The sequence below is a fragment of the Perognathus longimembris genome, chromosome 3 (genome assembly GCF_023159225.1).
Source record: "Perognathus longimembris pacificus isolate PPM17 chromosome 3, ASM2315922v1, whole genome shotgun sequence".
Lineage (NCBI taxonomy): Eukaryota > Metazoa > Chordata > Mammalia > Rodentia > Heteromyidae > Perognathus > Perognathus longimembris.
The window spans coordinates 95,239,801-95,258,077 of NC_063163.1; the positions used below are offsets into that span (position 1 = coordinate 95,239,801).

The 18,277-nt window shown below is 51.2% G+C and overlaps 3 protein-coding genes across 5 annotated transcripts in view; 2 read left to right on the forward strand and 1 right to left on the reverse strand.

Moving 5' to 3' along the window:
* The window catches only part of Dgcr2 (DiGeorge syndrome critical region gene 2), a 70,915-nt gene extending 63,425 nt beyond the window's left edge, over positions 1-7,490 (reverse strand). For 2 of the 3 annotated variants that reach the window (XM_048343445.1, XM_048343447.1), the window contains exon 1: positions 7,148-7,490. In XM_048343445.1, coding sequence (XP_048199402.1) covers positions 7,148-7,226 — 79 coding nt within the window. In that variant the 5' untranslated portion in view covers positions 7,227-7,490. The remainder of the gene's footprint in view (positions 1-7,147) is intronic. The other variant, XM_048343446.1, reaches the window with a different exon arrangement.
* A 1,478-nt stretch (positions 7,491-8,968) lies between these two features.
* Positions 8,969-11,026, forward strand: Tssk1b (testis specific serine kinase 1B). Its single transcript, XM_048343448.1, has one exon. It carries the CDS (start codon positions 9,733-9,735, stop codon positions 10,816-10,818), a length of 1,086 nt encoding a protein of 361 aa, XP_048199405.1. The 5' UTR covers positions 8,969-9,732; the 3' UTR covers positions 10,819-11,026.
* Positions 11,027-15,010: 3,984 nt separating this feature from the next.
* Tssk2 (testis specific serine kinase 2) lies at positions 15,011-17,173 on the forward strand. The gene has a single exon (XM_048340941.1). It carries the CDS (start codon positions 15,337-15,339, stop codon positions 16,411-16,413), a length of 1,077 nt encoding a protein of 358 aa, XP_048196898.1. The 5' UTR covers positions 15,011-15,336; the 3' UTR covers positions 16,414-17,173.
* Positions 17,174-18,277: the final 1,104 nt, after the last annotated feature.

The following is an 18,277-nucleotide window of genomic DNA, read 5'->3' on the forward strand; positions in this document are numbered from 1 at the left end:
AGGGAGGATACATACACATTGGCAAGAGCCCTAGCCTTTCTTATCTCTCAGTCCATCAGACAGCAAAAGGGAAATCTCCAGTGTGAAGCCCAGGACAGCTGGTTCTGTTGCTCCTCCACCCCTGACATTCTTACAGAATGGCCACAAGGCCCTCATCCTCCTTACCACCCTTAATGAGGGCAGCTGCAAAGCCAGCTAGCCAAAAGAAGCTATTATTCTTCATGCCAAAATATAGTCTATCCTAGCTACTCAGGAAGCTGAGATCTAAGGATCATGGTTCAAAGCCAACCAGGGTAGGAAAGTCCGTGAGATTCTTATCTCCAATTAACCACCAGAAAACTGGAAGTGATGCTATGGCTCAAAGTGGTAAAGCACTAGCCTTGAGCAACAAGAGCTTAGGGACAGTGCCCAGGCCCTGAGTTCAAGCCCCACAATTGACAATATATATATATATATGCTTTATAAATATATTCTCTCTCTATATGTGTGTATATATATATATTTGTACATTTGTTCAGTAAACTGGTTTTTGTTTTTTTTTTATGTGTGCAAACCTGCGGTTTGAACTCAGGGACTGGGCACTGCCCCTGAGATGTTTTGCTGTTTTTCTTTTGTTGTTGCTTTTTTTTGCTCAAAGCTAGCACTCAGCGACTTGAGCCACAGTTCTACTTCTGCCTTTCTTGATTAACTGGAGATAAGAGTACCACAGACTTTCCAGTCCAGGCTAGCTTCAAATGGGGATCCTCAGATCTTAGCCTCCAGAGTAGCTAGGATTACAGGCATGAGCCACCAGCTCACAGCTCAGTAAACTGATTTCTGACTGCCAGCTTTGTGCCTGAGCAGGTCAAAGGGATACATTGGAATATAACAAAGGAAAACCTGCCAATGTTGCGGGGCACCAGTGACTCACGCTTATAATCCTAGCTACTCAGGAGGATGAGACCTTAGGTTCATGATTCAAAGCCAGCCTGGGCAGGAATGTCCATGAGATTCTTACCTCCAATTAACTATCAGAAAATTGGATGTGGCACTGTGGTTCAAACTGGCAGAGCACTACCTTTGAGCAAAAAAGCTCAGGGACAGCACCCAGACCCTGAGTTCAAGCCCTGTGACCAACAAAAACAGCAAACAAATAAAAAGGAACTGTCAGGGCTGGGAATATGGCCTAGAGGCAGGAGTGCTTGCCTCATATACATGAAGCCCTATAGAAAATGGCCAGAAGTGGCGCTGTGGCTCAAAAAAGAAGCCAGGGACAGTGCTCAGACCGAGTCCAAGGCCCAGGACTGGCAAAAAAAACCAAAACTGTCAATGTGAACAATCCTAGCACTGAAAAGCATGGTGGCTGTTTTGGGGACCTTCAGCAAGTCACACAGGTTTCTGTTTATGTGGTACTGAGGAATCAAACCCAGGACTTCATGCATGCTAGGCAAGCACTCTACCACGAGCCACACCCCCAACCCCTCCAGGAATGGGGGTGTGACTCTAATTTTTTTTCATTTTTTGCTTTTGTTCAAGCCTCAGTCTTGAACAAAAAAACTTAGCAAGAGTAAGAGGCTCTGAGTTCAAGCTCCAGTAAGGTTAGGGAGGGAGGAATAAGTGAAGAAAACAAACAGGACTACTATGTTTCCAAAAGCCAAATACAAAGGTAGGCAAAGGAATTCTCTGAAGGTCAGGTCCAGAAGGGGAAAACCAACTACTAGGTCACTACAATCACTGAGGAAAACCTACAGATAGCTAGATCACCTCCAACCACTGCTAAGAAGATCCACACAGCTGGATTACTGGCCATTACTTCTAAGAGAATCCACTTTGGACTAGATCACATCCCACTACTCTAAGAGCTAAATCATCTCCCTCCACTAAGAGGACACACATGTGCAGACAGATCACTTCCCATGCTAAAAGGACCCAAGTAGTTCTAGATCATCTTCCATCACTCATAGGACACACACATCTAGAATAACTTCTACTAGTGCTAAGAGTACCTAATCATTTGGTACCTTCAGTAAACACTTAAAATGGTATGAAAAATATCCATTACTGGGATAAAATATCTGTAACTAGGCCTGGCCCAAGAATGAATAAGAAAGCACAGCCCAACAACAGGTAGTCAACAGCAGCAGTCTTCATTCCTAAGACCCAAACAACCAACTCAAATAATAACCCTAATATATAGATGCTTCCTTGACTACACTTGGGCCAGCCTAAGCTTTACCTTCAGGACTTCCTATGCCCTCAGAGTCTTTGTATTTGACATAATGCACTGCTTGGCAGAGAGCAGGTTTTAGTGACAAGTGGTAGGAACCACCTCCTTCTCCCTGCAATGACTCACATGATCAGGGGTCAAGGGCCATGATATATGGATGCAATTTACTCTTCACTAGTTCAAGAAAAACACTGTTTCAGGATATATCTAAGTGTATACATGGTGGGGAGGAGACAAGGCAAAATAATGTATAATGCTAACAAAAGGTGAAATAGTAAAAGAATGCTTTCTGAATTAATTCTAGTCTCGAAACTTTTCAATGCATTTGAAAGTATTTCCAAATAAAGGATTTCTTTTGGGGGGACAGTCCTGGGGCTTGGACTCAGGGCCGGAGCACTATCTCTAGCTTCCTTTTGCTCAAAGCTAGCACTCTACCTCTTGAGCCACAGCACCACTTCTGGCTTTTTCTGTTTATGTGGTACTGAGGAATTGAACCTAGGGCTTCATACATGCTAGGCAAACACTCTACCACTAAGCCACATCCCCAGAGCCCACATAATCCCAATATCTCAGCCTCCTGAGTAGCTAGGAGTACAGGCATGAACCATCAGTGACCAGTTGTTAATCTCAATTTTATAAAGAGAGGACAGTGGGTTGTACAAGAAAGCACTCAAACCCCAAGAAGCATTCAGTAAGACCAGTGCAGGCTCAACTGTCCAGATCTACCAGAGCTCCAGCCCCTTCCACTTGTGACAACTTGCTAGTTATGTGCTACTCCACATGAAAAAGAACTGTGTGCTCCAGTGGCAAAGAACCCTAAAGAGACCCAAACTGTACTCCTCATAGCTGTGTGATCTTAAGTCACTTGCCTCTCCCAATTAGCTTTGCAGGCCATATAAGAAAGATAGCAGTGAGTCCTGCTCCTCACTAGAAGGCCCTGGGGAGCACACACCTTCCCCCCCCCCCCCCCAGCTCCATTGTGGAACTTGAACTCTGAGCTTGGGCCCTTGAGCTCTTCAGCTCAATGTTAGTATTCTACCACTTTGAGCCACAGTGCCACTTACTTCGGAGATAAGAGTATCATAAAAAAAAAAAAAGAGTCTCATAGACTTTCTTGCCTAGGCTAGCTTTGAACTATGATCCTCAGATCTCAGCCTCCTCAGTAGCTAAGATTACAGGCATGAGCCACTAGCGCCTGGCTCACAGACTTCTTAAATGATCAGCAGGGACAGGGTCTTTCAGTTTCAGCCTTCCTGAGAAGGCAAGTTTCTTCAGCTATGTATAATGGGGTCACCAGAGCTATGACTGGATACGTGGCATGATTCTGTTTCCCAATTAAAGCTAGAAAAATCTAGTTTTAGGATGAGCAATTAACTCATTCCCACAGTTGGGAAAAAAGTCTACTAAGATAGTCAGTGGCTCCCAGAGTAGTCCTTCCCAACTCATTGTCAGTTACTTCAGAGGTCCTGACCTCTCTTTCTAGCCACTGCTTAAGAAGCTACAACACACATCACCCATGATCAATATGACTAACCACAGAAGGAGATATGCTCAGACCACAGTATTCAGATCCATGTAGAGAACCCTTGATACCTATCAGGGGGCAGAGGCTACCTGGGAAGGCTCCATTGCTGGGAGTTAAAATAGTTCAATGCATAACATGAGGTTCTCCTGAGGACAAAGATAGACAAGACAGAGCAAGAATGGACAGGGACCCAGACAAGGGTGCATACTCACAGGACTAGCCAGACTCCTAAGGTTAAAATCACATCGGAGTCACAGCTTTATGAGTGCTCTACATTTCAATTTCTTTATCTGTAAAATGGGGCAAATAACAGTTTAGCAGGGACCAGTTGAGAGTTGATCAATATGTAACAATGCTCAGAACAGGATCTGACACATAACACATCTGTAATCAACCAACATCAAATGTACATTAAAAACAAACTTAGGAGCCAAGCATCAGTGGCTCAGGCCTATAATCCTAAGGTACAAAGAGGCTGAAATCTAAGGACAGTTGGTTTAAAGCCAGCCTAGGCAGGAAAGCCCATGAGACTCTTATCTCCAAAGAATCACCAAAAAGCTGGAAGTAGATCATTAGCCTTGAGGAAAAAAGCCCAGGGATAGCACTCAGGCCCCGAGTTCAAACCCCAGGAAAAGTATTTTTAAAAAAAGAAAAGAAAGAAAAAGAAATAAGCTTTGGTAAAGTCAAGTTCTGTACATACATGCTGCCCGATCCCCTAACTCTGAAAGCTCTGATCTGCACCAGAGAGGAGCCCAAACTAATTTGGCTTGTCCTCAGGGTAGGAGTCAGAGGGCACCCACTCCACCTGCCTCACAGGTTCTAACCAGTACCTCCAAAATATTGTTCAAAGTTAGGATCCTGACAGACAGCATAAATACCAAGACTGGAAAAGCACCTTCCTCTAGAAAGCACCAGACAGACAGACTCCTGCCTTGTATTCTCGGGAAGTAAAAGACACGCACACAAAGAAAAGGTCTGGCTAAGAGTGATACCTGCTTTCTTGTCCAAGAAAGTCAAGGGGCCAGTTGGAGCACCTCAGTTTTTCAGGGCAACTGAAGACACTACACCAGGAGGCTATTGCAAATTTCTGGTCTAGAGAGCTATGGAGAATTAAAAAGATAACTTTGCCAGGCACGTTGTGGCTCATGCCTGTAATTCTAGCTACTCGGGAGGCTGAGATCTGAGGACTGCAGTTCAAAGCCAGCCTTGCAGGAAAGTCAGTTAGACTCCCATCTCCAATTAACCACCAAAAATCTGGAAGTGAAGCTATGGTTTAAGTGGAAAAGGACTAGCCCTGAACGAAAACACTAAGGACAATGCCCAGGTCAAGTCAAGCCCCAGTACTGGCACCAAAAGAAAAATATAACTTCATCTCCTCTCCAGGAGCCATGCAAATAAATTCCTTGTCCTACTTAGGTACCACATTGAGGTCTCTCTAGAACTTTCCCATTGTGTACCTGTCATCTGCTTATCCACACTCAAGGGTAGAATGAGTATAAACACAGGAATACATGACTGATTTATACGCAGCTTCTTCTTCTTTGGACACTCCCAAAGGGAGGGTGTGTTCTCTGCATTTGACCATCCCTAGTGAAGAACAAGTAGCAAGAACTCACCTATACTTCTCAACTGCTTCAGGTCAGGTGGCAGAATATGTGAATAGACTGGCAAGAGAAAGGGAGTTAGGGACATTGGTCATCTCTGTGATTTAGGCAGGTGATGCTGGACGTGGAGCCAGAGGTACAAGGAAGACAGAATAGTATAGGGCTTCATCTGGAAGCTCAGTGACCTCATCTGCAAAACTGGGACCCAGAAAACAACAGGATGACATTCTATCTCTCTACAGGTGTATATATATATATATATGTTTACAAAGAATCCAACCACTAGAACCCTCAAACCCATTTGCTCTATCTCTAGAAAGTCTATATGGCATCCCTATCCACATTCTTTTCCTGGCTTCCTACCAAAGCCATTTCACAATCTCAGTCACTTACTAGGCAGAGACAATTCAGCTGAAGTGAGCACCCCGCTGTATTCAGGGAGCCCAGGTGAGTCTGTCCAGGTTGAGCATGAGCCTAGGGCTCTGGCCACCAGGTAGGCACAATGGGGAAGAGGCAGAGATTCCATGCAGATGACAAAGGCACAGAGGTAAAAGGTGCAATTTAGGTGTGCTCACCAGGACACAACAGGAGTGTACACCTGTGCTCCCACACCCAGCCTAGTGTCACTCACAAAAGATGACCGTGGCTTCTACCTTCACAAGAACCTTCCTCCATTAAAAAATAGTAAGAATTGAGGCTGGGAATATGGCCTAGTGGCAAAGAGTCCTTGCCTCGTATACAGGAAGCCCTAGGTTCAATTCCTCAGCACCACATATATAGAAAAGGCTAGAAGTGATGCTGTGGCTCAAGTGGTAGAGTGCTAGCCTTGAGCAAAAAGAAGCCAGGGACAGTGCTCAGGCCCTGAGTCCAAGCCCCAGGACTGGCCAAAAAAAAAGAAAAAATAGTAAGAACTGTACTGTCCAGTGAAATGGCACAGAGATAACTGTATTAACACGTTTTCTTTCTCCTAATTTTTTTCTGCCAATTATAAAACATTTTTACCAGCCCCTAAAAATACAGTGCTCATGGCCCTGTGTCTTCCTCCTATACATGAAGATCAGTCTTTGGGATGGTTAGTTTTGTTGGCTCAGTTAAGGGGCATCCAAAATAGGTAGAAACAAGCCCTCAGCTTCCCCACCAGCGACATACACACAATAACTTTCAAGGGGGAGTTCCAAAAGCATTTAATCACTTCACACAGAGGAACCACTACAAGTGCCTGGCACTCTCAGAAACGTTGAGACCCTCAGCACACGATGCTTGGAGGACTCCTAGTACCTCCTTTGGGCCAGGTTCTGTGATGTGAGGATTTCTCTGGTGCAGCGCCTTACTGGTGACAACATGCCACCCAGCCACTGCTGTCCAGGACTGAAAGGATGGCACGAGGCCATAATTGGGCCTGAGAAACCAGGTGCCTCTGAGAGATGCTCACGGTACCCAAGCCCTCCACTCAACCCCCAGGCCCGGCCGGCAGAAAGGTAAACCACAGACGCAGCAAGTGGCCTGTGGCTCCCAGAGCAGTCAGTGCCCCGTGGACGTGGGTCCAGAAGCAACATCCTCGACGGCAGAGAGGCACGGCGTGCGAGGGGCTCCGAACCCAGGTACAGCCCCTCGCGCTTGGTGGCCAGCAGCAAATCAAACCTGGCTGACCCCATCCCCAGCTGGACGCAGAGCCTGCTAGATGTGTGGGCAGGTGGAAAAGAGGTCCGGGGCGACCCCGGCCCCGACTCAGGGTCCCACCCCCGGCCGCCCGTCCTGCCCCGCCCCCGGCCGCGCCCCCGGCCGCCCCACCTCCCCCACCGCGCCGCGCACCTGGCCGCAGCGGCTCGGTGACGGTGAGCACGAGCAAGAAGAGCAGCAGGAAGGCACCGCTGTCTGCCTTGGGCACCATTTATCCTCCGTTCATCGTCCCCGAGGCGGCCGCGTAACCCCGCGGGGAGGCCGGACCGGGCCGGGCTGAGGGCTTAGGAGCCGGGCCTGGGCCTGACACGGAGAGATGGCGGGCGAAGGAGCCAGAAGAACCGCGGCGACACCGAGTCACAGCAAGGTAGGGCCGCGGACTTGCGTGCACTCTAGGCCCGACGCCTCGAGCTCCTATTCGGACTCCACGCAAGATGGCGGCCGTCCTGTTCGGGCCCGCGCCGCCCCGCCTCCTTCCCGCGACGCCAGCGCAGCCAATGAGCACCGGGCAGGGAGGCGGGGCCCGAATAGCAGGACCCAGGAGAGGCGAGGCCTAAGGGCGGGACAGCAGAGGGCGGAGACTAAGGGGCGGACCCAGAGGGGAAGGCGGGACTATTAGCAATGAAGCGTACCATTGGCTAATACGAGAGGTGGGGCTGAGGGGCGGAGCTTAGGCTAAGGCATTGGGTCCCACGGTACTAGGCGGGGCGGGGGCAGAGGTGGGGGCAGACGGCCTTCACCGGAAGGGCCGCAGCCTGGGGGCGGGGCCAAGTGGGGCCACAGAGCGGGCAGAGTGGGGCCTCCCGGTAGTGAGAAACCGAAGTGGCCGAGCAGCACCTGGAAATGCGAAGGGACTTCACACCTGCGGGCCCAGGTCCCATCCAGTACCCCCAAAGTGCATCCTAAGCCGGTTTTTTCACTGAGGACGAATTGCTACGGAGGAGGAAGAAAATGGGAGGGCGGAAGTCCCCAGGGCAAGGGGTAGATGTGGCTTCACCTGCACAGAAAATGGAAAACGTGTCAAAATGGCTAAAGGGACATAATCACTCAGAGAGATCCCAGGGAAGCCCAGATCCTTGAGACAGAAGCAAAGCTGGCCTTCTGTGAAGGAAGGACTTACCTACACACATGAAGGACATCCTGGGTAGAAATGGGGCTACATTCACTGAGAACAGAGCTCCAAGTGCTGACTTTCAGGCTGTTGTGGTGAAACGGGAGGAGAGAGGGCAGGTGGCAAATCCTCAGCAAGTAGGAGAAACAAACTGTCCAGGAGAAAGACCACCAGCCATGCACATGGGCCTTGCAGTGGGTGGTCCAGGCTAGAGAAGGTAAAGATAAAAAGTAAAGAAAAAGGGGAAAGAAGGCCAAAGCTGCTGGGGACACAGCCCAGTCTGACTCACCTCCATCTCTTGACTCACTCCTGCCTATCCTCCTGAAGCTCCCAGGATTCCAACGTGTGACACTTGGGATCATGTGAATGAGGGACGGACACATGCTCACCATAAGTAGACAAGGCCAAGGTCAATTCCAACGTTAGTCCAGAACTTTAAGAGCTCCTATGCTCCCAGCATTTGACTCAGGACAGGAGCGAAACAATGGTCCTGTCACAACAGAGGGGCACCCCAGGCAGCAGAAACCATTGTTTTTTCCAGTGCTGCCATTGAGGCTTGCATCTTTTTTGGAGCATTATCAGGGGCATCTGTCAGTGCCCAGCTCAGGATCCAGGTTCAACCTTTGACCCTTCCCCGCAGTGTTCCAGTCCTAAATCTTCCCTGGTAGCCTAGCCAGGGACATGCGCTGGGTAGGTCCCTATCCCTGACTCACAGCCAAGAGCAGAATTCCTGCCAGTCATCTCCCTGTAGAGCCACAGTAAGAAGCAGGCCAGCAAAGGTTCTGGTGAGGAAAAAAAAAGCATAGGGAGGTGACAAATCCAGCCAAACCACATAACAGGGCAGAGTCATGGTTTCCCAAGCTGCAGCAACCACGGGACAGGGTGTTTCTGTGCCTCCTGCTTCACCTTTATCCTTCTCAACCCTGCTATGTGCTGCCTATATAGACAGAGTCAAGAGCAGAAAGGGAAAAGAAATCAAGGACTACCTTGTCACTGTCCCATAGGGTGATGGCAGCTGGCTCTTTCCCTCCCACCAAAGGCCACTGCCTCTCTCAAGTACCCTGCTCCATACTCTCTCTACTCCTTCTTCCTTACATTCTGCTCTCACTTTTGAGTATTGTCTTCTGTTTCCTGTTGGAACCCTGATAGGACCCCAGAGCCTAGATTCCCTGGATTGATCTAGATTGCAGTCATTAGCAACTACTCCATAAGCAGTCCTGGCTTCATGGCTCAGGAACATTGGCAAAATTTCATGTCACCTACATCCCCCTTATACCTCAGGTCAAGCAAGGCAAGCACTAAGCCACTCTGGATCTTTAGTCCACTCCAACCCAATGTCAGATCTTCCAAGATTCTAAGTCCTAGTTGCTCAGGCCAGAGCATCATTCCCCCAGGCTACTCTTCCTTTGTGACTTCACCCACTGAAGTCACCTGGGAGACAGTGCTGAATGTTCTATCCTAGAGTCTTGGAGTCTTAAGAGGCAGGGCCATCAGGCCCGGCCAGCCCAAAGGACTCTTTGTCCACAGTGTAAATGAGGACTCTGCTGGCCCATGTCTGGCAGGGATGTAGAGGGCAGCCTCAGAGGCACCGGGCGCTCCCGGCACCATGGATGACGCTGCCGTCCTGAAGCGACGTGGCTACATCATGGGGATAAATTTGGGAGAGGGCTCATACGCAAAAGTCAAATCCGCTTACTCTGAGCGCCTGAAGTTCAACGTGGCGGTCAAGATCATCGACCGCAAGAAAGCCCCCACGGACTTCCTGGAGAAATTTCTTCCCCGGGAAATTGAGATTCTGGCCATGCTAAACCACCGCTCCATTGTCAAGACCTACGAGATCTTTGAGACATCAGATGGGAAGGTCTACATCGTCATGGAGCTCGGGGTCCAGGGTGACCTCCTCGAATTCATCAAAACCCGGGGAGCCCTGCAAGAGGATGATGCTCGCAAGAAATTCCACCAGCTCTCCTCAGCCATCAAGTACTGTCATGATCTGGACGTCGTCCACCGAGACCTCAAGTGTGAGAACCTTCTGCTCGACAAAGACTTCAATATCAAACTCTCTGACTTTGGCTTCTCCAAGCGCTGCCTGCGGGACGACAGTGGCCGCCTAACATTAAGCAAGACCTTCTGTGGCTCAGCAGCATATGCAGCCCCTGAGGTACTGCAAGGTATCCCCTACCAGCCCAAGGTGTACGACATCTGGAGCCTTGGCGTGATCCTGTACATCATGGTCTGTGGCTCCATGCCCTACGATGACTCCAACATCAAGAAAATGCTACGCATCCAGAAGGAGCACCGTGTCAACTTCCCACGCTCCAAGCACCTGACAGGAGAGTGCAAAGACCTCATCTACCGCATGCTACAGCCAGATGTCAACCGGCGACTGCACATCGATGAGATCCTCAGTCACTGCTGGGTGCAGCCTAAGGCACGAGGTTTGTCATCCTCTGCGGCCATCAACAAGGAGGGGGAGAGTTCCCGGGGCACTGAACCTTCATGGACCCCTGAACCTGGCTCTGAGAAGAAATCCGCCACCAAGGTGGAACCTCGGGAAGAGGCCCGGCCTGAGACAAAACCCGAGGAAGATGCAGCACACGTGGCCAAGCAGTCAGAGCCCCTGGGCTTAAGCAGTGAGCAGCTGCCCAGGGAGAAAGAGGAAGTCCCGCCCCAACAACCTCCAGAGACTTAGCGAGGTTCTGTGGGCCCAGGGGGCCAGCAGGGAACGAGGCAGGACTCCTGGCTTGAAGCCTGAGCCAGGAAGAAGTCAAGGGACAACCCAAAGAAGGTGGACAGTCCCGGATGAGCCGCTATTTTTTTCGTGTTTTTCTCTCTCCCTTTGAACTTGTAACTCACATGGCTAAAGCAGCAATAAATCACTATATTAGTGCAGACCCTAAGGTGAATGAATGTCTTTCCCCATCTAACTATAATCTTGGGCTCCACCTAGCTTGCCACTCAAATCCTCACTTGTAGGAAAATACATCCTAGTGCACCCAACTCCGATGCTGGCCTCAGGCTGAGGCAGTTGCACCAGTCAGAAGCTGGAGAGGCAGAAAGCAGGGTAGAACCTCACTGAGAAGGATGTGGGGGGAGGGAAGGAGAGGACAGACCAAAAAGGGTGGTGTGGGCAGGCACCAGTGGCTCCTGCCTGTAATCCTAGCTACTCATGAGGCTGCAATCAGAGGATACTGGTTTGAAACCAGCCCAGGCAGGAGTTTGTAAGACTCTGAATTAACCATCACAAAGCTGGAAGTGGAGTTGTGGCTCAAGTGATAGATGCCAGCTTTGAGCAAAAAAGCTAAGAGACAGGTCCCAGGCCCTAAGTTCAAGCCCAGGATTGGCACAAAAAGGAAGAGGGGAAGGAGGTGGCTGCTTGCAGATGTAGCAGGCCTGGAAGAACTAGAGCTGTCTGAATTTGGGGATGAGGGGCCAGGCAGATATATAGTCATCACACTAGTACATCCATCCACATAAGCCAGCCTGACAGCAGGGGTTGGGGAAGACTATAGAGAACATGTGGTCTAGCCATGCACTCCCTCTGAGCTCCCTGACCTGAGAGGTGACTGGGTTTGTTTGCTATCTGCCATAGGATGTTCCACCACATCAAGCCAACACTCAGTTCTCAACAATGCTGAGTTGCCTGCCCAGGATTCATGAGGGGCCCCACTGGTTTGAACAGCACATCCCACAGTCTCATGTGACTTTGGTCCCTCCCCCACCCCCAAATCCCAGCTGGTCCCCTGGGGTGACATCCTTGTCAGAGTTAGGAAGCAAGTATGACAGGCATCTTCACAAAGTGGCCCTGGGTCTGTGCTCAGTACAAAGCCACCATGGGTGTCTGACCTACACTGGCACCACTGGCTGCCATGTGCCACTACCCCTGCCTGTACCATGTTGCAAGGTGGTCCTCACCTTGATATGGAGGCCCATTTTTCTTCACAACCTCATGGGGACCGGGGGGGGGGGGTGTTAACACACATTAAAAAAAAATTAAAAGAAGCTTGCCGCCAGTAGCTCATGCCTGTAATTCTAGCCACTCAGGAGGTTGAGATCTGAGGATCATGGTTCAAAGCCAGCCTGGGCAGGAAAGTCCATGAGATTCTTATCTCTGGTTAACCACCAGAAAACTGGAAGTGGTGCTGTGGGTCAAAGTGGTAGAGTGCTAGCCTAGAGCAGAAAAAGCTCAGGGACAGCTCCCAGGCCCTGAGTTCAAGTCCTACAACCCACTAAACACAAATAAAAACAAAACAGAACAGGGGCCATGGCCTCCATGGTGTCCTTTGAAGGTGGCTACCAGTGCTCCACAGCCTGCTCTTGTGAATTCTATCTGGCAGGCCTGACTGCCCAGGATCCAGGTGCAGAACAGGCCCTGAGGAACCCTGGAAGAGCCCTGTACTCATAGTGGAACAGGATCCCAACAAAAGGAGCACCTACACCCCCTCCATGTGCTCTACAGGTGACGTGAAGGAGCGCACAGCACTGGAGCAACAGGTCAGCTGACTGAAGCCTATGCCTCCACAGATGTCATTTTGCAGGACAACTGTGGGTTGCTTAGCCCTGGCTTCATCACTTTAGGGGCCCTCAGAGGCTTTAGGACCAAAACCTTAAAACTATAGCCCCATGATCTGTTCATATCCCCTCCACAAGGTGACCCACACACCATTACAAGCATTATCCATCCTCATCCTCCAATTGGCTGCTTCCTCGGACTTCAGCCACCCCCAAGCCTCCTGAAGCTCAATCCCAGGTTGTGTCTTCACCACTCCCATGACCCTCTGTACCATGGCACAGCTACCATCTTGCACTCAACACTGGCTGGTGTGTTGCTGTTTCCCTGGCCTCTGGGCTCCAGGAATGGCTGTTTCTAGCTTATCAGTGTCCTTCCGCACCTAAAACAAGATCCTCAAATGCTTGTGGATGGATGCGTCAGTAGGAAAGCCAAGCTTGGAGGGCAGTGGAGTTCAGCAGGCAGGCTTCTGGCCCACAGGCCTCCCAACACTGGAGTCACCCTGGAGGTCTTCAGTCTGATCTAACCCTCTCCCTGGAACTCATCAGGTACCCCAGGGCTTCATACATGAAGCTACCCATGCCATGTCCTTAGCAGTTCTGCTTGTGCCAACCTGACCCTCTGGCATATCCCTTGAGAACCAGAGACCAAACACACTGTCCTGGGCAAAAGCAGGATTTGAGGGAACTGTATCCATAAGAGGAGGGATGCCCCAGACAGAGCACTCAGAGTGCCTAGAATGTGGGGGAGACGTATCAAGAACCTGGACTGAGGCTCTTAACAGCCAGTCCCTTCTAGAACACAAAGGAGTAAATGCCCAGGAGAAAGGAATGCATCAAGCTAAGCTACTAACCACAAATGCCATGGAGCCAGAGGGACGTGCTGCTGGCAAGTTGTCACCACGGGGGCACCAGCCCATCCTATCCATTCTCTCTCAGTCTGGCAGCATACAGGGTGTGCCTTACATGCTCCAGGTGTTGAGCACACAGTTGGTGCTGAAGGGCCTGGGGATGAGCAGTGTCTAGAGCATTGCTCACCAAGTGTAAGCTTTGGATGAGGACACAGCATTGCCTACTGCGTCCACCTGTTAAAGCGCTCATGATCTGCACCTGGGCTCCTACATCCCCTTCTTTTTTTTTTTTTTGGCCAGTCCTGGGCCTTGGACTCAGGGCCTGAGCACTGTCCCTGGCTTCTTCCCGCTCAAGGCTAGCACTCTGCCACTTGAGCCACAGCGCCGCTTCTGGCCGTTTTCTGTATATGTGGTGCTGGGGAATCGAACCTAGGGCCTCGTGTATCCGAGGCAGGCACTCTTGCCACTAGGCTATATCCCCAGCCCCCTACATCCCCTTCTTATTGAACTCTACCACCCCTTCTCCCCTTCACCAATCACCTCATAGAAACTGTCTTCCTGACTTGCCCTCAGAACACAGCACCACTGGCTCACCTGTCCTGACAGCTCTCCACAGACACAGGATGCCTGTGATGGATAAGTGGCCATCAAGGCACACATAATGCTATTTTCCAAAGCCAATATACATGCATGGAGTACAAAAGGGCGTCTTGAGAGTAACCCCTGTGCACTGCGCACATCCAAAGTGCTGGGATTACATGGATGCCCCGCACCACTCAAAGTTTGTTCACGTGCAATGCTTATGAGTGCTGTCAACACTCAGCCCCTCCATTCCCCACCACTGACCAGATCCAGACTGGTTTTTGCCTGGTTCCCTCTGACCCACAGAAGTCCAGATTCTTCAGACCTGGTCCCAGTACTGGCTTCCAGACCCACCCCAAAGCCAATTATGTTCGCGTTTTGACACTGACCACCTTAAAATAGGACTTGGGTTGTGCAATAGTAGCCCATTACTTAAGAGAGAAAAAAAAAAGACAACATTCTTCTCTTCCCTCCTGTCATGTACTATGCAAGCACTTCCCCAATCCATTCTCTGTGCCTGGGCCTCCCTCAGGACATGGACCTGCCTGCTTGGACCCTGGGCCACCCAGATGGGGCCTCTGCACATCCCTTGGCATTCATTCATTGCCTGCCCCCACCACCAATTTACCTTGCCCAGGACACTAGTCCAAAGAGCTGCTGGCTCCTCATCCCAAATCTAGAGATGTGTCCTTAACAGGCTTGGAACCACCCCTAGCCTGGTTGGACCGCATCAAGCACCATTGATTCCAAGGATACAAACTAACTCTACAAGGGGTTTTCTCCATACCCCTGAAGCAGCTGCAGGAAACTGGTCCTAGTGAGAAGAGGACCAATGCAGAGTCAGTTCCCAGAGCTTGGAGAGGGAAATGGGAATGGAGCTGGGACTCTGGCTGGACCTGGGCCACCTCCCCTTGGACCTAACTGGTATTGGGGAAGCCACAGCAAGAAAGAGGAGCAGAGAGGGTTACCACAGGCCTGGGTGCCAGCTTCATTCCAGTGGGAGGGGAGGGGGGGTGCTCCTTCCAGGGCAGCCTGGCTTCTAGGGTTCTAGAGGCCTCATTCCCCCCAGCCCAGTCCCCACTCCAGGCAGCCTGGCTTTATGACTTCATTTGCTGAAGTCACCTGGCGACAATGCTGAGCGTTCCACCCCTCCAAGTCCAAGCCCAGCCCCAGCCAGACGCCTCCCCACAGGGGAAATGAAGACAATGCCTGCCGGCCCGTGTGGGGAAGAAATGTAGAAGGCAGCGGCACCGGCCGCTCTTGGCACCATGGACGATGCCGCGGTCCTAAGGAAGAAGGGTTACATCGTGGGAATCAATCTAGGCAAAGGCTCCTACGCAAAAGTCAAATCCGCCTACTCTGAGCGCCTTAAGTTCAACGTAGCAGTTAAGATCATCGACCGCAAGAAAACACCCACTGACTTCGTAGAAAGATTCCTTCCTCGGGAGATGGACATCCTAGCAACTGTCAACCACCGCTCCATCATCAAGACTTATGAGATCTTCGAGACTTCTGATGGGCGCATCTACATCGTCATGGAGCTGGGCGTCCAGGGTGACCTGCTTGAGTTCATCAAGTGCAGAGGAGCCCTGCATGAGGATGTGGCTCGCAAGATGTTCCGCCAGTTGTCCTCTGCTGTCAAGTACTGCCATGACCTGGATGTCGTCCACCGAGACCTCAAGTGTGAGAACCTTCTGCTCGACAAAGACTTCAACATCAAGCTGTCTGACTTTGGCTTCTCCAAGCGCTGTCTGCGGGATGGGAGTGGGCGCATTGTCCTCAGCAAGACCTTCTGTGGCTCAGCAGCATATGCAGCCCCCGAGGTGCTGCAGGGTATCCCCTACCAGCCCAAGGTGTATGACATCTGGAGCCTTGGCGTGATCCTGTACATCATGGTCTGTGGCTCCATGCCCTACGATGATTCTGACATCAAAAAGATGCTGCGCATTCAGAAGGAGCACCGTGTGGACTTCCCCCGCTCAAAGAACCTGACGGGCGAGTGCAAGGACCTCATCTACCGCATCCTGCAGCCCGATGTGAACCGGCGGCTGCACATCGATGAGATCCTCAGCCACTGCTGGCTGCAGCCCCCCAAACCCAAAGCCATGTCTTCTGCCTCCTTCAAGAGGGAGGGAGAGGGCAAGTACCGGGCTGAATGCAAGTTGGATACCCGGCCAGGCTCAAGACCCGAACACCGGCCTGATCACAAACTGGGGGCCAAAACCCAGCACCGGCTGCTGGTGGCACCTGAGAATGAGGACAGAATGGAGGAAAGGCTGGCCGAGACCTCCAGAGCTAAAGACCATCACATCCCCGGAGCTGAGGTGGGGAAGGCAAGCACCTAGTGGTGGACAGGGCCCCAGGGGAGGGGAGGTGGGGGGGCATGGTGCACATGGCACTCACATAAAAACTAAGTAGGCAGGTAGGAGCTGAAGAAGGCACAGGTGCAAGGAACAAGTAAAATCTGTCAATTAAACCACTATTTTGATTACGTTCTATTAGCTTTCTTCCACTTAGTAGCAAAGACGTTACCTACTGACCACCAAATAAACCACAAAGTGTATACAAGCATCCAGAGTGCCCAGTGAGGAGTCTTTTTCTCTAGGACTCAGCCAGCGCGGAGTGTCTCCAGTGTAGGGGTCCAGGGACCAGTGCTCAGGCATAGGCAGATTCATGGTGAGGCCTCTATGGCAAGGAGAGGACCTTTATCATGGTCTACTCACTAGGCTCTCATTTGCCTGCCTCGGACTTGCCCTCTCTCTCCAGAGGCCTCCATTGCCAGGCAGTTCCACGCCTCTCCCTCAGCATGCAGTATAGCAGCCCACACAGCCCCTTGCTCAAGGGCCTCCCCTAACCCAGGGGGCTTGAGACTGGTGTCCTTTGGCTGCTACAGCCTCACCCCCCACCATTCCCTATGGGCACCCCTCCTCACCCTGTGGGTCTGCAAGCCCCAGGGAACAGCCCTTGGTAATGGTGCTGCACCATTCTCATTTTTCCTATTACTAAACCTCTTCAAACCACATTCCTCACATGGGCTTGAGGTAAGTAATCAGCACTTGGGATAACCCTCTTCTCTGCTTTCCACTTCTGATGGGTTCCATTGAGTTCAAGTTCAACCTTCCCTAAGAGGCAAAAGCCCCTACCCTAAAAGACCACAGGAACTCACTGTGGGTGTTAGTAGAGGCTGTAGACAGATAGCAGGTATCTGGCCCCAGATTAGCTTCCAGGGAACATCAGGGCTCAGGGAAGGGGTGAGAACCAATGCAGGAAGACTGGAGCACACAGCACACACAGGGCTCAAAGCAGCCAGGTGAGACCAAAGCCCCCTGAGCACAAGCTCCCAGGTATCCATAGGGCACAACCTGTGAAAACCCCCCCCCCACACACACACTTGATGCCTGAAGACATTGGCTTGGGCTAGACCATGGTGTTGGATCAAGCTAAGCCCAGAGGGCAGGGGGCCCCTCAGCTCTATAAACAGCAATCCCATGGGCCCAGCTGACTACCACCCACCTAAAGGCCAAGCACTGGCATCCTCAACCTGCCCTCAGCCAACAAGTACACATTGGATATGTGCATATGGCACTACTGAGTCTGCAGAGAACCTGGCCCCAATTCTTTTTACACTGTGGCCCAGGGTAGAGTAAGGCTCAGGCCTCAGAGCTCAGTGAACAGAGCCAAGAGCAGTGGGAGAGAAGAGGGCAGGACGGTGGAAACAGCCTAGTCTGCACATGATGAGCTGGAAGCCAAGTGCTGGTAGGTGACAGCTAATGCCACAAGGAAATGACTCATGCTGTGTGGGACCTCATATGCAGGACCTGGCCTGTGACCAGCAAACCAAGTAGGCCAGGCCCTGCTGGAACAGAACTCAGGTGACCCTGAGGGGTACAGCTTTATTTCCCTGGCTTGAACTCAGGGCCAGGGCTCTGTCCCTGAGCCTTTCTGTGCTCAAGACTAGCACTCTACCACTTGAGCCACAGTGCCACTTCAGGAGGCGTACAACTTCTAAGGGCTCCATCCTTCTTCAAAGCAGAAAGACATCACTGTGGAAGCAGGGATAAGGGTCAGAGAGAAGCACATGTGAGCTCTGCTCAGCTTAGAAGGCAGTTCCCTCAGCCACTCACAGCTTTGTCCCCTAGGAGTGCTTGCCTCCAGGCCCTAAGTCCTGAGATCCTGGGATTTCAATGTAGGCCCCAGGGCCCATTCAGG